General features: G+C 65.4%; 1 protein-coding gene across 6 annotated transcripts in view; it reads right to left on the reverse strand.

Moving 5' to 3' along the window:
* Window positions 1-1,096: 1,096 nt before the first annotated feature.
* IL11RA (interleukin 11 receptor subunit alpha) overlaps window positions 1,097-18,611 on the reverse strand; it is a 66,027-nt gene continuing 48,512 nt past the window's right edge. For 2 of the 6 annotated variants that reach the window (XM_073343347.1, XM_073343348.1), the window contains exons 2-10: window positions 12,105-12,204; window positions 11,052-11,112; window positions 9,463-9,629; window positions 8,983-9,097; window positions 4,456-4,488; window positions 2,864-3,030; window positions 2,264-2,569; window positions 1,755-1,850; window positions 1,097-1,200 (exon numbers count right to left, since the gene is read on the reverse strand). In XM_073343347.1, coding sequence (XP_073199448.1) covers window positions 1,097-1,200; window positions 1,755-1,850; window positions 2,264-2,569; window positions 2,864-3,030; window positions 4,456-4,488; window positions 8,983-9,097; window positions 9,463-9,629; window positions 11,052-11,112; window positions 12,105-12,204 — 1,149 coding nt within the window. Of the gene's footprint in view, window positions 1,201-1,754; window positions 1,851-2,263; window positions 2,570-2,863; window positions 3,031-4,455; window positions 4,489-8,982; window positions 9,098-9,462; window positions 9,630-11,051; window positions 11,113-12,104; window positions 12,205-17,004; window positions 17,197-18,611 lie in introns of those variants that run through there. The other 4 variants (XM_073343343.1, XM_073343342.1, XM_073343346.1 and 1 more) reach the window with 4 other exon arrangements.

The following is an 18,611-nucleotide window of genomic DNA, read 5'->3' on the forward strand; positions in this document are numbered from 1 at the left end:
CTCTGAGATAGCGCGCTGGGTTTTCCTCAGACGGAGCCTGGGGGCAGAGCAGAGGGTTTGGTGGTGCTCTGCAGTCTCCACGCGTTGGCCATAGCTTCGGCAGTTCCCCCGCAGCCCGGCAGGACAGATCCCCAGAGGGGACCCGGCTAGCTGGTGCAGCCCCTTACACCGTAACCTCTTAGCAAAGATTGGTACTTGGTGCCCAGGAACATCCCAGCTCCCCCCAGGCCCTGGATCACTAATGAATCTAGCCCCCCAACCCCTGGGAGTTGGGTCTAGGTGACTCTGGGCCATGGGATGACCCTGGGGCAAATGGGGGGCTTCTCTTGCATGTGGGGTGACTCTGGGTGTGGGATGACTCTGGGGCACATGGGGAGGTGGTTCCCTGGTGTGTGGGGTGAACCTGGGGCATGGGAGGGTTCCCTGGGGTGTGGGGTGACTCTGGGGCATGTGGGGGGTTCCCTGCGGTGTGGGGCAACCCTAGGCTGTGGGGTGACTAGCAAGCAGGGGTGGCTGGAAGGAGGAGAACAGCCAGACCCCCGGCCGTGGGCTGCACAGGCAGAGCCATGGGGCCCTGGGGCAGAGGGGGTCCACAGCCTGGACGGGATCCAGACCCACTGCCAGCTCTCATTGCGGCCCGGAGACAATTCTCCCGGCCAGGCCCTGCTTTGCTCACTCCAGACTTGGCCCTGCCGAGCGCAGCAGGCTGGGGGAACGGCAGGACCCAGGCTGGGGGCGCCAGGATGCAGCCGGCTGGCAGTGGGGTGGCGACAGACAGGCCCACGGGATGACTGGGAAATGGATGCCAGGAGCACAGCTGGGCAATGCCAGCTCAGGCTTTGTCCCCGCGATGCCTGGCAGGCTCTGGCTTGAGGGGTTCCTTAGCGGTGCCACCCTCCCTTGCCACATGCCCGGGGCCTGGCATGAGTCAGTGCAAAGCCGAGAGCTCCAGCCGGAGCCCTCTGTCCGCAGCCAGCATCCTGCGCCCGGGTCCCACATGAGGTGACTGACTGAGCTCAGAGGGTGAGCCCAGCACCCCAGCCCCTGCCCGCCCTGTGCTGCCAAAGGGCCTGTCCCAGCCACGGGCGTGGGGCACCTACCAGACTGCGATGGTGATGCCCAGAACCACAGCCAGGATGAAGAAAGAGAAGATCCCGAGTGAGATAAGGATGGCGACCTTCTCCATGGGGTCGCTGCGATCTGCGGGGACGGACAGACGGACGTCACTGCCAGGGATGCCCACAGCTCTCAGGGCACCCCACCGGCTCCACGACACCACGCAGCGAGGACTAGGCAGGTAGGTTAGTGCCACCCCCTCCTGCCCCTGACATGTTCATCAGAGACCCAGGAGCACCCAGTTGCCTGGCCTTTGGTAAAGAGGCAGGTGCCCCATTCACGGGGACAGCGTCCGGGCAGCTCTTTCCGTGCCATGCTGACTGGCATTCATTCTGCCAAGCCCGGCTGCCCCATTGCAAACCTCGCCTCCTCGCAGCTCCCCCTGCTCTGGGCAGCTCCTTACCCAGAGGAGGGGGCCAGTCTGTATGCTGGCTCGCTGGCCCTGGGCACCTCAATCCGTGCGGGTTGGGTGTGGGCACGGTGCCTGGCCAGGCACAGGGGGGCCTTGCTCCCACCCGCCAGGCGCTGCCCGCTGCACTGGCTAGGCCAGGACCTCGCCCTCGCAGCCCCCAGCCTCCACCACGGGCCCCAGTCGCCCTCCCTGGCTCCCCTGTCAGTGCTACGAAGGGGCCGCTCACCGATGGGCTCAGGGTTGGGGGCCAGCGAGGGCATCTCGGCCGGGCTCTCCAGGCCGGCGTTGGTGGTGGCTTCGTCGCCTGGCGTCACGGTCAGGCCTGCAAGCGACGGCAGGAGAGAGTCTGGTTACTTGGGGCAGGGGCCACATCCAGTCCCACAGGGCGGGGGCTGTGCCAGGCCACGGGAGAGCCGGGCGGGGCCCGTGCCAGGCCCAGGGGAGAGCCGGGCAGGAGTCATAGAATCATAGACTATCAGGGTTGGAAGGGACCTCAGGAGGTCACCTAGCCCAACCCCCTGCTCAGAGCAGGACCGATCCCCGACTCATTCACCCCAGGGTAAATCATCCCGCACCAGGCTGGGGGGAGAGCAGGGCGGGGGTTGCAAAACCTTCAGGGAGAAGCGCTGGCCCAGGAGACGCTCAGGAGACTGACCCCCGGCAGAGTCCCCAGAGATGCCTTCCTGCCCCGTCCCCGCAGCCCTGGCCCTGGGCGCCCCGGCTGCCCCTCCTCACCTGGCCCGGGCGTGGCCCGCGCCTCGGCACTCCACTCGCTCCAGTTGCCGGCGTCCAGGAAGTCCTTGGCGCCAACCTGCACCACGTGCTCCAGGCCGGAGAAGGCATCGGTGATGACTTCAGAGAGGTTCACGGTCTCCACCATGGACCAGGAGCCGTGCGCGACGGGTCGGTACTGGAGCCGGAACTTCAGCTGGAAGTGCGGCTGCTTGGGCCAGGAGGCCGGATACTGCCAGCGAACCCGCAGCCGCCGCGGGGCCGATGGGACCGGCTCCACCACCAGGCCTTCCGGAGGATCCGGCTTAACTGGACGGGACAGACATGGGCAGCACCGTGAGCCCCTCCCGCTGGGCCGCTGCCTCCCAAGGGCTCCCCTGGGGGCTCTACCCAGGGTGGGGAGCGGCTCAGCCGTAGGGCAGGGGAGGACCCCAGAGCCCTCAGCCCGGTTCGCCACAGCCCCCAGGCTTGGCCTGAATTGGCCCCTTGCTGGCAGCCGCAGTCCAGGGCTGGCTGGGCCCTGGGGAAGGAGCGGCCTGCCCGTGGGGGCCGCCTGCCAGGCAGGGCCCTGCTCAGTGCCCATGGGTGGGGGCTGGCACTCACTGATGGCCTGCATGGTGACGTCGAGCAGCCGGAAGCTGGAGCCCAGCGGGTTCACCTCGGTGACGTTCAGCCGGTAGGAGCTCCAGAACTCACACTTGTGCACGCTGCAGGTGTGCGGGTGCCCGGGGTCCTGCACGCACGGCCCCACCTGGCTGGGCTGGGTCCTGCTGACGAGAGCACAGGGCAGTCGGTGCCAGGCTGCCGAGCCACAGCTGTTTTGCGGGGTGAAAAGCTCTCGCCCACACAGCAAACACAGCCGGGGCGGGGCGCCAAGGCACCGGACCCATGGCCCCCAAGTGCCACGCAGCTGTGACCTTGGCCAGGCCGGTCCTTCAGCGCAGGCTGGGACAGGGTCTGAATGGCAAACCAGGAAAGCTGGGGGTGTCCATGTCCCAACTGCCCCCGAAGAGCAGGCACAGGGGGCCCCTTTGTACTAAAGCACTGTGCCAGCCAGTCTAGATGGGCATGCGCCAGGTAACCCCCTGCCCTGCCCTGCCCTGCCCTGCCACACACACAGACTTTTGCTCACCATGTGATCCCCAAGCCCCTCGTGCAAAGCCGTGCTGGGAGTCACGCAGGCACCCGGGTGCGGGCGCACCCCTGTGAGGGGCTGGCCCGTGCATGCAGGCCCGTGCATGGCACACTCACAGGCAGGGCTGTGCAAATCCTGCAGCAGGCCCCGCATGCATACGGCCCGTGCACTGGCAGCCGCAGCCTGGGCATGGTCTAGGGCCCGAATACACCAGCCCTGCAGAGCAGCTGGCCCGGGAGCTGCAGCCGGTGAGGAGCAGCAAAGGGAAGGCAGGGCACCGAGGCCATGGGATGGGGCAGGGGCCATGGCGCAGAGAGCCCTGGGGGCAGCGGGGAGCCTCTGGGCTGGCGCCAGGCCCCTTTTCTTCCTGTGGCAGGAAGGTGGGGCGCCAGGGCTGGGTGGGGATTCCCCACAGCGTTGTTCTCATGCGCTGGCATGACAGGAAACGGGCCAGGATGTTTATCGGGCTGGAAACTCCTGCGGGGGCTGCAGGATGACGCGTGGGGGCCGGATCGGGGGCACTGGGCCTTGGGCAGCGTGCGTACAGGCTCCGGCTGTAAGGCAGGGACCCGGCTCCGCAGGCCGGTCAGGGCGGGCCGGGGGTGAGCGGCTGGGGCGGGGCCCCTGGCAAGGGGCTGGCCAGGCTGCCGTGGGTCCAGGACTGGGGGCAGGTCTCGGAGTCCCTGGCCAGGGGCTGGGGCCGGGGGGAGGGGGAAACTGGCCCCAGTAGGTGCCAGCTCCGGAGACTCCAGCCCCTTCTCCCCCCAGAGTGGGCAGTGCCAGGCAAGCTCCCCCGCCCAGCCACGTGCCTCGCCTGCCCTGCGGGACGGGGGTTCGGGCCCGGCCTCACTGCGGACCAGCCGGCTAATTCTGCTTGTGCCATGCCAGGCTGGGCACTGGGCATCACGGGTACGGTGGGCGCTGTGGGGTGGATTCGGGGGGCTCCAGCAAGCACAGCAGGGCCCCGGGCACAGTGCCAGCCATTCTGGGGCCCGGGCACCCTCGGGCAATCAGGGTCCGGGACTGGGCTGTAGCGGGTAGGGGAGGAGCCGGGTCCTACCTCCATTTCTCACTGTCCATCAGCAATTTCTTCCTGGTCGTGGAGAGAAACGGGAAGGCAGCCAGTGAGTCTCGGGGCCCAGGACGGGGCTTTGGAAACGTGCCAGCAAACCCGGCCGGGGGGCCGGGTCCGGGGGCAGAGGCGGGGAGGGGGAGGCCGTCACTGGCCCTGGCTCCCTGGCACGCTTCCAAACCCAGCTGCAGAGACACGTTGGGGGTCGCAGGCAGGGGCTGGAGAGAAGCCCTGGGCACTGCAGGGAGGCCGAATGCATTCAGCAGGGGGCGCTCCTCGCTCGGAGCCAACGCAGGTGCCCGGGCCGCAGTGCGGCACTAGGGGGCACTGTGCCGCTGGCCGCATCCCTCGCACGCCCGGGGGGCGAGCACAGCACATCACGCGATTTACAAGTGCCAGGCCCTCGGGTCTGTGCCAGGGTTAGGCCGCAGGTTCCTCGGGCAGGGCCGCAGCAGCAACTCGAGCACGGGGGGCAGAGCTGTCAGCCCCAGGATCCCAGGCGGGACCCAGCGGGGGGAGAGGATCCCGCTCGGTCTCTCGTCCGTTCCTGGGAACAGGCCGCAGTTTGTCACTTCCTGGCCTAACCGGCGGCGTGGAGCTGCCCCGTGCTGACAACAGCGGCTGTGCTCCACCCCAGAGGTGGCTGCATGCCTGTGCTGAGGGAAGCACACAGGTGACACTTTGCAAAGTGCCCGGGCGTGAAGAGGAACGACTGTCCCAAACGCAGCCAGCTGGCGCCTCCTCGCCCCCTCGTCACCCGACAGCCCTGCCCCGGCCCCAACCCTGAGTCACGTAACGCGCCCCGCCTGGGAATCCTGGGAGCGTCCCCACCGGGGGTAGACCCTGCCGTGCATGGCCCCCGTGCAGTGCACTGGCCCGGGCTGTCTGGCTGCTAGTGGTGGCGGCTGGTGATGTCCCACGAAGGGTCTAACAGGGGCTTGTGCTTCCCAGGGTGAGCCCCAGCCATGCTCCGTGTCTGTCTGCAGCCTACAGAGGTCAGCCTGCAGGATCCGCCCCCCGAGGGGGATTCTGCCCCTGCCCGGGGATGGGGTTGGGTGATTTCACCATCCTCTGGGCGCCCGTGGAACCCCCTCTCCGCCCGGAGCTAGGCACTGACTCTGTGCCCAAAGGGGGGCCTGGAGGGGAGAAGGAGGGGCCGGAGCCCTGCACCAGCTCTCCCCAGCTTCAAAGGGACCCGCAGCTTCCTTCCTCCCATGGCAGCATGGGGAGCTGAGCCCAGGCTCGCCTCCGAGAGCAAATCCTCCCTCCCAGATCACTGGACACGGCCCTGGGGCAGGAGCAGCTGGAAGATCCGGCTGGGAGACTTTTCCCATTATAGGCCGCCCACAGGGAAGGACGGGACAGCAGCTTCCCCAGCCAGGCGGCTTGGACACTGGGTCCAGCTCTCCTCTCTGTGGCGGGGATCGGCTCCCCCGGGGCGGAATCGGGCCCCTGCAGCAGCCTGGGGACAAGGGCCCTGATTTTGCTCTGGGGTAACTTGAGAGCCGCTCCCCTGACCCCAGTGCCGGGCCCCTGTCGAGCCCCTGAATTCTCTGTCCCCACTGGGCCCCAACACCTCCCCACAGAGGTGACAGGCCCCTGGCTGAGGCAGCCGCTCTATTCCCCCAGGGGCTCAGCGGTGTCCCTCACACAGCCCAGAGGATCTCCCCACCCCGGCTGAGACCCTGCTCCCGGCCTCCCAGGGCGGCTGCTCTTTGGGAACCTGCCCGGTGCCCTGTTCCTCCCTCAATCTGCTCCGGGGCGGCATTTCCCGCCCCCGCCAGGTGTGAGAGCAAATGGCTCCGAGCCGGTCCCCAGCCCCCGGATACACACACAGCATCCTGCTCTCCTACGCCCTGCCTCGCATTACACACCCCGGGCGGTTCAGCGGACAGGGGGCCGCTCCAGGAGTTCTAGTCCCGCTCTGCCTCCAACACCCTGTGCCACCCAGTGTGCCTCAGTTTCCCCCTCCGCAGAATGGGGCTAATGCGCTCGACCTTCCTGTGGCCAGTGCACTGAAAATGAGGGAGGGATGCACGCTGCGGGAGCGAAGCACTGCGACCATTCACTCCCCTTGTCGCGCTGCCTGGGGCCCCTGAGTGCAGAGCCAGGCCCACGAGGAAAGCGATCAGCACGACTGCACTGCACAGGCCCCCAAAGGCCCCAGGCAGGATTGGGCCCTGACTGTGCTGGGGGCTGCCCGTACCCAAGGCTCAGCCTGGCCCCGGGGAGCTCCCACCCTGCGGGTGGCTACGCGGTGAGCTGGGGGCAGTTCCCAGGCGAGATGTATCCCTGCTAAATCTGACTGGGCCAGAGCGTTAATCACATGGCACGGCTGCCCAGCCAGGGTGCTGGGCGGGGGCGAGGTGCCCCCAATACGTGCCCCTCGGAGGCTCTAGGCACATGCCCGGCAGTGGGGCAAGCAATGTGCTTAGTGCCCTGGCCCGCTCCCGGCTAGCGCGGGTACAGCTCCTCGAGCCAGGGACCTCCCACCCCGCTCACAGCACGACGGAGCGTCCCTGGGCAGGCGGGGCCGGAGGAGGCCGGGAACCGACCCCACAAGTCAGTGACTCCAGGCCAGAGGCAGGCCGAAGCTCACTGGCGGGTGCAGAGAGACGGGCTCCGAACACGGGGGGCCTGGCAGCCGAACATGGAAACCAATCAACAGCTGGGCACGTTCTCTGCTCCAGAAACAGACACCGGGTCCCCACGTCTTACAGGGGGGCAGGAAGGTGCCCCAGACAGCAACAGGTAATCACCCGGGAAAACGGCCTCCCCCATTTCTGCACAGCTCTGCTAGGGACTCCTCAGGGCTTATGTCCCACACAGACCCATCTCTCCAGCCCTCCATCCACCCCCCAACTCTCTCCATCCATCTCTCCACCCATCCGTCCCGACACACGCCCATCTACCTAGCTATCCATCCATCCATCCACCCCCCATCTCTCTCCACCCACACACTCACCCACCCGTCCCCAGCCACACCCATCTATCTACAGTGGACGAGAAGCTGGATATGAGTCGGCAGGGTGCCCTTGTTGCCAAGAAGGCTAATGGCATTTTGGGATGTATAAGTCGAGGGACGTGATCATTCCCCTCTATTCGACATTGGTGAGGCCTCATCTGGAGTACTGTGTCCAGTTTTGGGCCCCACACTACTGGGGAAGGGACACATGACTTACAAGGAGAGGGTGAGGGAACTGGGGATGTTTAGTCTGCAGAAGAGAAGAATGAGGGGGGATTTGATAGCTGCTTTCAACTACCTGAAAGGGGGTTCTAAAGAGGATGGCTCTAGACTGTTCTCAATGGTAGCAGATGACAGAACGAGGAGTAATGGTCTCAAGTTGCAGTGGGGGAGGTTTAGATTGGATATTAGGAAAAACTTTTTCACTAAGAGGGTGGTGAAACACTGGAATGCGTTACCTAGGGAGGTGGTGGAATCTCCTTCCTTAGAGGTTTTTAAGGCCAAGCTTGACAAAGCCCTGGCTGGGATGATTTAACTGGGAATTGGTCCTGCTTTGAGCAGGGGGTTGGACTAGATGACCTTCTGGGGTCCCTTCCAACCCTGATATTCTATGATTCTATCTGATCCGTTTCTATCGAATGACTTCATTCTCACACGAGCAGACAGAGGCACTTGGCCACTCCCTGGCAGCTGGCTTTGCCTTTTCCAACACTCCTGGTGCTTTCCATCCTCGCTTCCAAACCGATCCCTGTGCAGATTTCACCCCCGCCCCCCGGCGGTTTGCCCGGGGAGCGCGCCACTCGCCCAGCCAGCATTCCATGGGGTGGGGTGATGGCGCTGGGCCGTGGAGGGGGCCTTCCCAGCTCCGACTTCCACCGCCACCAGCAGCCGCCCCAGGCCGGATTTCTGCCTCGTTAAAGCCGGGCTCCGGGCACGGGACTGAAGCGGCTCCAGGGCACCTGGCCACAAACCCCCAGCTCTGGGGTTGTTTTAACTGAAGGAAAACGGGTTCCTCAAGCATGCGCCCCGCAGCAAGCCAGCGGCAGCCCCCAGAAAACACCGCTCGGCCTGTTTTAATAAGCAGGGCTGGGTTCAAAGACCCACTGTCGGATAACTGAGAGCTCTGTGATAATGAAAAACACGGTTCTCTTATTTCCCCAACATCTTTCATCCGAGCAGACCCCAAAGCGCTTCCTGAGGCTGCGACAGGCAGCAAACTTCAGTCACTCTGATCCCCGCCCACCTGCAAACCCAGCCCACCCTCCCGGGGATGAGAAGTCTCCAGCCAAACCCAGAGTCATTCATCAACAATACTTTTATGGCCCCATCTCATTTTCATAAACAAGGTTGGACTCTCCATCTCCCCTGAAATGCAGCCAAGTCTGGGGTGGAACGCAGTGCATAGGGACGCTACGCAGAGCTTGAGGCCAGGACGTGACAGGGAATCCTGTCTGCAGGGAAAACCGAAGGTGTTCCCCGAGCTGAGGCCACCGTGGCTAACACCCCAAAGCGAGTGGCATCCCCCCCCTGCACACATGGCCCAGCCCTACCGGTAGGTGGTGATGTATCTGGTGGGGAGGAACGTCTCCACGCTGGGTGTCCAGGAACAGGAGAAATTCTCGTAGTCAGAAGCTCGGCAGGTGACGGACGGGATCCCGGGCAGGTCTGGTGCCGGAAGGGAGGAGACGTTTAGGGGACTCTCCAGGGGCCCCCAGCAAACCAGAGCCTCCCGCCCCGACACCCTGGGCTTTCAGCTGCTAGGGGGCGCTGGGCTAGGTACTAAAGTCCCCGATGGAGCCAAGGGCACCCATGGGGGGCTGTGTGAAGGGATGGGGGGGCTGCCCGCTGAGGCCTATCCCCTGGCCATGGAGCAGGCAGCCAACGCCCGGCACAGCTGGCCTCCCGGCAGCATGGAAAGCAGCACGTTCACCCCGGTGACAAGCGGGTCCAGTCAGGTCCCAGAAGGGGCATCCCCTGCCCAGTCCTGCCCCTGCCCGGCCCCCCGGTGCCCCGCGTGGGAGCTGACTTACAGCCCAGCCGGAGGGAGACGGAGCGGAGGAGCTGCCCGGTCCCGTCATGGCAGCTGTAGTCTCCTCCCGCAGCAAGCTCGGCCTCTGGCAGCAGCAGGTCGCCGTCCCGCAGGATGCAGCCCTCCGGGAGCGCGGCCGCCCCGTCCCGCCGCCACTCCACCCCCGAGCTGGGGACAGGAGGCCGGGCACTCGGTTAGCGGAGAGAGAGGGCCTGGCTCCTGGCATTGCCACGTCCAGACCCAGCACGGCTGGTGTGTGAGCACGGGAATAGCAGGAGGCTGCGGGTCGGGAGTGAGGGGCAGCACAGAGCTGTGGGGCGGGGACCCAGGGCTGGGATAGCAGGGGGCTGCGGGTCGGGAGTGAGGGGCACCAGCAGAGCTGTGGGGCGGGGACCCAGGGCTGGGACAGCAGGGGGCTGCGGGTCGGGAGTGAGGGGCAGCACAGAGCTGTGGGGCGGGGACCCAGGGCTGGGATAGCAGGGGGCTGCGGGTTGGGAGTGAGGGGCACCGGCAGAGCTGTGCAGTGGGGACCCAGGGCTGGGATAGCAGGGGGCTGCGGGTCGGGAGTGAGGGGCACCGGCAGAGCTGTGGGGTGGGGATCCAGGGCTGGGATAGCAGGGGGCTGCGGGTCGGGAGTGAGGGGCAGCACAGAGCTGTGGGGTGGGGACCCAGGGCTGGGCTAGCAGGGGGCTGCTGGTTGGGAGTGAGGGGCAGCACAGAGCTGTGGGGTGGGGACCCAGGGCTGGGCTAGCAGGGGGCTGCGAGTCGGGAGTGAGGGGCACTGGCAGAGCTGTGGGGTGGGGACCCAGGGCTGGGACAGCAGGGGGCTGCGGGTCGGGAGTGAGGGGCAGCACAGAGCTGTGGGGTGGGGACCCAGGGCTGGGCTAGCAGGGGGCTGCGAGTCGGGAGTGAGGGGCACTGGCAGAGCTGTGGGGTGGGGACCCAGGGCTGGGACAGCAGGGGGCTGCGGGTCGGGAGTGAGGGGCAGCACAGAGCTGTGGGGTGGGGACCCAGGGCTGGGCTAGCAGGGGGCTGCGGGTCGGGAGTGAGGGGCACCGGCAGAGCTGTGGGGCAGGGACCCAGGGCTGGGATAGCAGGGGGCTGCGGGTCGGGAGTGAGGGGCACTGGCAGAGCTGTGGGGCAGGGATCCAGGGCTGGGATAGCAGGGGGCTGCTGGTTGGGAGTGAGGGGCAGCACAGAGCTGTGGGGTGGGGACCCAGGGCTGGGACAGCAGGGGGCTGCGGGTCGGGAGTGAGGGGCAGCACAGAGCTGTGGGGCAGGGACCCAGGGCTGGGCTAGCAGGGGGCTGCGGGTCGGGAGTGAGGGGCAGCACAGAGCTGTGGGGCAGGGACCCAGGGCTGGGCTAGCAGGGGGCTGCGGGTCGGGAGTGAGGGGCAGCAGGGCTGTGGGGTGGGGACCCAGGGCTGGGATAGCAGGGGGCTGCGGGTCGGGAGTGAGGGGCAGCACAGAGCTGTGGGGTCGGGGTCTCCCCCTCCACCCCTCCTGCTTGGAGCTGGGTCCGTTCCAGCCCTGGTGTGAGCAGAACCAGAACCGAAACCGGGCACCCTCCCCCGCCCAGTGGGGACCTACCGTCCGGGGGCGCCGGTGCAGGACAGGACGACGTCCGCTCCCACCTGGCCGTACTGCACACCTGCAACGGGCACAGAGCAGGTGCGTGAGCAGGTGCCGCGGGGGGCAGGGGCTTCGGTTCCTGGGGCTGAGCACCGCAAAGGGCCCGGGGTCCAGGCCCAGCATCCGGCATCTCCGGGGTAGCCAGGTGCAGCCCCCTGGGTGTGTGACCCGCCGGGGCGAGCAGGGAGAAGGGCTGGACTCCCAGCAGGGACGACTCCCTGGAGACCAGGGCCGCGGGGCTCCCAGGGCCCGTGCTGGGCACGGGGAGCCCCCGGGCAGCCAGGGTTCTCTTTGCCCCCGGCACGGGGCACGGGAGGAGCCGGGGGTGGGGGTTTGATCCCTTCCCAACCCCCCCCTGCTCAGAGCACAGCTCCCCACCTGGGGATGCCCTGCCCCAGGAACCCTTCACAGCCCCCCCAGAGCACAGCCCCCTGCCTGGGCATCCCCTGCCCTGGGACAGGTCTCCTCTCCCACAGCCCACCCCCACCCCAACACGGCTACTTACAAACGTGGAACTGAAGGGGCCCCAAAAGCAAAGGACACCGGCCAGAGCTGGCAGCCTCCGCGGGAGGGGCCTGGCCCAGGAGAGCCAAGCAGGGGGGCTGGGGATCAGCGGAGCTGGGTGGGGAGAGGGACTGTGCTTGGAACAGCAGGGGCTGCGGGTCGGGATTGAGGGGCACCGGCAGAGCTGGGACAGAAGAGTCGGGTTATTTAACCTGAAAGCAGGATCAGGCTGCACCCCCCGGCGCTGGGAGGTTCACAAGGGTGGATGCCCTGAGCAGGTTTCTCATCCTGGCTCTGATCCTGACTCGTTCCAGAGCCGGGGGGAAAATGCACCGTGCCTCAGTTTCCCCACGTGTAAACTGGGGATGTCCTACTGAGCCCCCACCCAGGGGGCTGGGAGGGCCAGTGCCGTGCTGTGCTGTGCTTGGCTTGCATGGCTGATACGAGCCACAGGGCAGTGTGGGGCCGGGCACGCGGGGCCCAGCGGCTGAGCCTTCCTCCTCTCACCTTCCTCGCGCCAGCCTTCCCCCGCAGCGACAGAGGCGGACACCAGGGCTGCAGCCAGAAGCACCATCACCCTTCTGAGGCCTGGGGTGGGAGGGCACATCTGGGGGGAGAGAAAACACCCTGTTACCCCCCCCGCACAGAGTCCCCTGTGCCCAGCCACTCCCACGCTGGGCTCCAGCAATCACTGGCCAAGAACGGGGCTGGGCTGGCCAGGGCTGCCTTGCCCAGAGCCCCCTCCCTGCAGGAAACAGAGCCCCACGCTGAGCCAGGGGCCCTGGGGCTTCCCCGTGTATCCGATCAGTCCTGGGGAAATCAAACAGAGTGCAGCAGGCAGAGATGGGCGCGCACAGACACACACACACAACACAACACAACACCCCCCCCCGAGCCAGCCAGGATGGCTCCATCACCAGTGGCTGGCCAGGCCCGGCTGGCTCCGAGTGGCAGGGTCACCCCTTGTGCCTGCCCCCCGCTGGCCGGGGCTCCAGGGGCAGGGGGCAGAGCAGGAGCCGGGGCTACAAGGGGGGCCGACCGGCAGCGTGGCCAGCAAGTCGCAAGGCAGGCATGCAGGGGAGGAGGAGACGCTGGAGAGGGCTGTGGCTGAAGCAGGCACGTGGATAACGGGTCCCCCACATCTCTCCACCAGCCCCACGAGGGAGCTGGCTTATGGAGCCGCGACTGGAGAGGGTAACGACAGGTCTCTGGGCTGGCCCCATCCCTGGCGGGACCCTGCGCCGGTCCCAGCAAGGGTCCCGCAGGCAGAGGCGGGGAGGGTGACACGGCGCCAGGGGGTGCCGGAGCCGGTGGGGATGGGGACACGGTCCTGCAGGATGCCAGGGAGGGGAGAGTGGGGGGGTGGGCCCGGCACGGGGGCCGCGCTCATGCCCTGCCTTCCTGCACTCAGGAGTCACCCCGCCACCGGGGCTGGGTCCGACATACTTGGGCCACCAAGAAGCAGCCAGCCCTGAGCTCAGCCTCTGCCCCGGACAGGGGCCGGAGGAGGGGAGACTTACTGCCCGGCCGTGGGACCTTGCGGGAGCCGCTCCCGAGGCGAGGGTCCCGTCACCAGCCCGTGGCTCGCTCCAGGGAAGGGGCCGGTGCGAGGGGCCCCGGTTCCCTACAGAGCCGCGATGGAGGGACAGAGCGAGCAGGGCCTCCGGCTCCCGCAGGTGGGGGATGGACCGAGCCATGCAGAGCCCTGGCCACCTGCCCCTCCCTGCCCAGCCGAGCACGGGGAACGCGGCCAGCCGGGCGCCGCAGTGGGAGAGCCCTGCAGAGACGTGCCGTATCTGGGCCCAGAGCAGCCCGGGCACAGACGCCACGGCCGTCCCTGCTGCGTGGCTTCCTCCCGTGCCCCTGTGCCGCACCCCCAGGCAGGAGCGCGGCATGCCACAGACCCCCACCGTGGCTCTGGCCAATGCGGCCCGGCCCCCTGCCAGCCCCTCTTTCAGGACACAGTATCTCTGCGGAGCACTGGGGGGGAAGGGAGGGGAACAGGGCTCGGGGAGGCCCCCTGTCCCCCTGGGGAGGGGACTGAGCCATCTGGGTCAGCTCAGCTCCAGGGACAAGCCACCCAGCATGGGCCTTCTTGGCACTGTGTCTGAGGACAAGGAGGTGCCGCCCAGCTCCTAACTCCCTTGGGCTTCAGGGACAGTTCGGAGCCTAAACCCCTCTGAGGCTCCAGGCCTGAGTGTCCAGCTGCTGTGGGCAATATAGACAATAGGGGCCCAGCCATGGAAACGCCCCCAGCCTGGGGTTAGTCTGGCCCAGCTCCCCAAGGCAGAGCTCATGGCTCCCTGCCCCAAGGGACAGAGCACCCAGCCGCCTCCTCCGCGGCCGGTTGCCTCTCCCCCCAGTCTCCTGGGTGAACCCCCCCGCAGAGGGCCGGGACAAGCCCCCCCCCCCCCCCCAGCACACATCCTGTACCGCTGCCCCTTGCCCCGGGAAGAATTCCCCCGGTGCCACCTGAACGCCAGGGCCAAACCCCGGGACAGGCACATCGGGGCAGACGCAGGGGACATGTGCTCAGGCCAGCAGCGGAGACCCCATGAGACCAAAGCGGCTCGTTGCTCGGTAACCCTGTGAAATAACCGGCGGAGGTGCCCGTCTCGCCACAGGCCGGGGGCTGGAGGGTGCTGGCACCCGGCCCGGGGAAGAGGGTCTAGTTCACACGGCCGGGCAAGGAGATGTGACTCCGACCACAAAGGCCACGGCCACAACGCCAGGCCTGTGCTGGGATCCCGAGCCCAGAAACCGAAGACCCAAACCTGGTGCATTGGGAACCAGGCCTAATGGCACCCCCCCGCCCCTCGGGGTCCTCGAAAAGAGATGGGCGGAGCCGGCTGAAAGACGAGAGAAGGGGTAGGAGCGAGGTTCACCATCCCGGCTCCCACCCCAGCTGTCTCAGGGACCAGGCCCCTTCTTCGCCCTAGTTGTGACCGGAGCGGGCCAGAGCAGGGGACCCAGCGCCATCCCCACTTCCGGCTAAATCCGAAGTGCACCCTCTCCTTGTGTGTCCATTCTCCCCCCCCTCACTTCTTGCTCCGATCCCTCATCTGCCTTGGGCTAACGAGTGTCTGGCTTAGCTGGCCACGGCTGTGTCGGTGAGCCGGTGAGCAGAGAGGCCGCCGAAGGCCAGGCCCTAGGCAGCCTGTGCCGGTACGAGTTGCCGGGTCTCGGTGTGGCTGGTCAGACCGTGCGCTGGGCCCGTGTCCAGCAGTGGGGTCACAAGGCCAGAGACGGACGCTGCAGGCTCTCTCTGGGCTGTTCTTTTCTCTCCCCTTTTGGGTGTGTTTGTCTGGGTCCAGAAAACGGGATCCAGCCCATCTCAACTAACTTCTCCATTGCCCAGAAGGGCAGCTAGCACCGTCAGACACCAGCCAAGAGCCGGCCAGACCAGGGGCTTTCCTGCTACATGCCCTCCAGCTAGAGGGAAAGGGAACAAGGCGGCTGTCAGAACGAAAGCCGGACTCAATCCTTTACAATTCAGATGCTGTCCCTGCTTTTCCTTCTTTTCCCTCTCTCTGGGAAAAGGTTCAAACAGCGCCTCTCAGACCTCAGGGGTTCAGGAGCCAAATTAGTGATCAGCATTCCCCAAAGCCGGCCTAGCGTGAGTTCACTGTTTCATTTACCCCAGTGCTATAGATTCAGAGTCCCACCGCGAGGTGGGGAAAAGGGAGATTATTCTCACTGCACGTAAGGAAGCTAATAACTTAACTGGCTAATAACATAGTCCCAGCTTCCTGATCGGCTCATAGCTTAGCTCGGTTAATAATGAAATCGCCCAGTGTTTTAACATCACGTGCTGCAAAGGGCCACAGGAGACACACTAAAGAGCCACTGGCAGCTCGTGGGCCGCGGCTGGAGCCTTGCCGGGGCAAGCAGCTGTTTCGGGGCGTTTGCCAGGGTGCTCAGCAGGCCGAGCTGGGTTTTCCAAGCCCTGGGCCATGTCTGACACGGTTTGATCCCGGACAGTTTCAGGGTCACGTTACCCCTTTTGACTCTCTGGGCACACCGACCCCCTACCGCACTAACGGGCCAGTGTCTCTGAGGGCACCGCGATCCAGAGGCTAGCCATCCGCAGCCGGCTGGGCCCTGCCTGACCCACGCGAGGCTGCCGAGGGGAAGTGGTTGGAGCCCCAGGCGGCGGGGGGCTCGACAGAGACCCTGGCTCGGCTCTGGCCCTGTATGGCTCTGTGTGGGTTTCTGGCTCTCCTTGCCACCCGGGCACAGGCAGAAGGGGAGCATGGAGCCATGCAGCAATTGGCAGCTCAAGTGTCTTTCCTGGCCCAGCCCCCATCTGCCACGCGTGGAGAGCAGCCCAAATGCATCCCTGTTCACCACACACGGAACATGTGTGTTGGGAATATGTTGTCATGTGAGTTAATCCAAGCCAGGCGAGATGTCCCCGCTTCCCACCGCGAGCCTGGCTGCCTCTCCCCCCGCGGGGCGGGCGGGGCTCATGGAGAGGCTCCAGGCAGACAACGAGCTCCCCGCACGGGAGCTGGCTCGGAAGGATGCCTAGTGGGCAGAGCACTGGCCTGGGTGTCAGGAGACTTGGGCTCCATACCTCAGACCTGTCCCCGCCCCCGGGCCTCTGATTGCCCTCCCGCCCTGTCTCTGTCACGTCTGTTTAGACCGGGAGCTGAGCAGGGACTTTCTCGCTCCGTTTCTGTGCAGCACCCAGGCCTGGCTTTCAGCTCCATAAAATACAAATATTGCCCCCGCGCCGATCAGCTCAGGGGAGGGAGGAGAGGGCTCCTGGGACACACTGTGCTCCGGTACGGTGAGAAAGTCTGTTTATGGTCAGAGCTGGCGCCAGGGGCAATCCGGCGGGCTGCGAGTTCCCTGCCAGGCCGCTCCAGGGTGTGCAAGGGGCAAAGGTCGGTCACCGGGAGGGAGGAGCCGGAGGCTGCCCAGGGTTGGCAAAAGCTGCACTGAATTAAAGTCTCTCTCTGGAACTTGGCCGGCTGCCCTGGCTGGCTGTAACTCCCGGGCCGTGAACAATGCAAGCGGCGCAGGGCCCGTGACTCAGGCCGGGAGCCGAGGGAATTGGTGTGCCGGCTGAGTGCAGGAGACATAGCTGACTGTGCATAGGCCACGCCACAGCGCTTACGGGGAAACAGGACCCGTGCGCCAGGAGCCCCGGCTGCCATTAACCCTTTGGCCAGGCCGCTACACAGAAGTGTCTGCGATCCGGGCAGGGAGAGGGCGTTCCCTGAAGCGCGTACAGGACGGGGGGATCTTTTCGGGCAAGAGGGGAGTGCAGTGACACTTCAGTTCTGGGGTTTGTAGTTTATTATCAGTGGCACGGTCCTGCCCTGGACCGCCAGCCACGGCCCGGGACCCCAGGGTGCCAGGCGCTGTACACAGACCCGTATCTAGAACGGTTTGTTCTTACAAGTTGTGTCTCTTGATCCAGGCACCCATCCTGTGCCAGGCAGACAGGCCTGGAGTTCTCAGTGTTAATACGTCCCCTGCAATCGCGGCCAGAGGCACCGATCAGCCCAAACTCCTCCCTCGGTGCAGGATCCGGACTGGGGCCACCGAAAGGCAGCAACATGCAAACAGGACTGGAGGACGCAGTCCCGCTAGGACCTTGCTCTGCAGTCTTGACACAGCAGGTTGGCGGGGGCAGCCGGGGGGGGGAGGGGAGGGGGAATTATAAAAAGATGTGACTGGCGTGTTTTGCACTACTGCGGTTTTGTTTCTCTGGCATCTGTTCTTGCCTGGCTCGTCTGTTTCAGTTTTGAGCTGTGGGGGAAGGGGGGAGCATGGCTGTGTGTTTGTAGGGCGCCTGGCTTGTGTGTATTGTGTGTTTGTACAGCACCTGGCTTCACGCCCCATGGGGGCCTATGACTGCGAGTGCAGTACAAGGAATGAGCGTTATAATTAGACAGTCAGGGTCATTTCACGACACTCACACACCTCCTGCGTGCAATGACAGCATTTGTACACAGGAGCAGCTCTGAGCGAAATCAGCCTCCCCATGTGCTAGCCGCTGTACACACACGTAACAGTCCGAACAGCCACAGGGTGGGAAGAGAAACTGAGGCACGAGTGGGGAAGTGACTCCCAGCATTCGGCGGGATCCCCCCGCAACACAGAGAGCCTCACACTACAGCCGGGCGCAACGCAAGGGTTCCAGCCCACAGGAAATTCCCACCTTTCGGCCCAACTCGGAACGAAACGGGGACATTTCCAACCACAATCCAATTCAGAAACACTAGCCTTGTCCAAGCACATCCACGCGACCGAATGGCCACTGTACGTTCATGTCCTCACTGCCTTCTGCGAGAGTCATAGACCGCAGAGAAACACAAAGTGTGTTGATCATTTCCCTTCGAAATGCTCCAAAATTGATACGCTCTTGGGGAACATTTCAATGCTGTCAGATCAACGCTCGCCGCAGGAAACCCGTGGTGTGGGAAAACTTCCGACTGGTTCTGGTCCCCGCAGGGAGCAAGCAGCGAGGTCGTGCTCCCTTTGGCCGGCTCCAGCTGGGTGCAGGGCAGAGCACCGAGATGTCTGAAAGAGTTTGACATGGAAAAAGCAACAGGCAGCTCCCATACCAAGGTCAGGAGTGTTTGTTTACACACAGATTCCTGGGCTCAGTGCACGGGGGGATGGATGGCAGCAGGCAAGCCAGGATCCAGGCACCGGGCACCGAAACATGACTCAGGAAATCCACGAAGCCATTGGCTGGTGGGTCTGACACTTGCCGTCTCAAAGAGGCCAGGGAGGGTGGTGGTGGGAGATTCAGATTTACTTAACGCTGGTGTAAATCCAGAGCAACACTACATGCCTTTTAAAGAGCGCCCCTCTCCACCCCCACTGGTGGGACCTTGCCTGCACCGTGCGTCCGAGATCATGCTGGTGGGGGGGTCGGTCACGCTGGCAAGGGCAGGCCCAGGTGATTCCCAGAAGTACCCAAATGGCCGGGAATCTGCGAGTGACCACCCCATACAGGTCAGCATAAGTACAGCCCTCGGCCTGACATCTGCCACA

This window comes from Lepidochelys kempii, chromosome 5 (genome assembly GCF_965140265.1).
Source record: "Lepidochelys kempii isolate rLepKem1 chromosome 5, rLepKem1.hap2, whole genome shotgun sequence".
Lineage (NCBI taxonomy): Eukaryota > Metazoa > Chordata > Testudines > Cheloniidae > Lepidochelys > Lepidochelys kempii.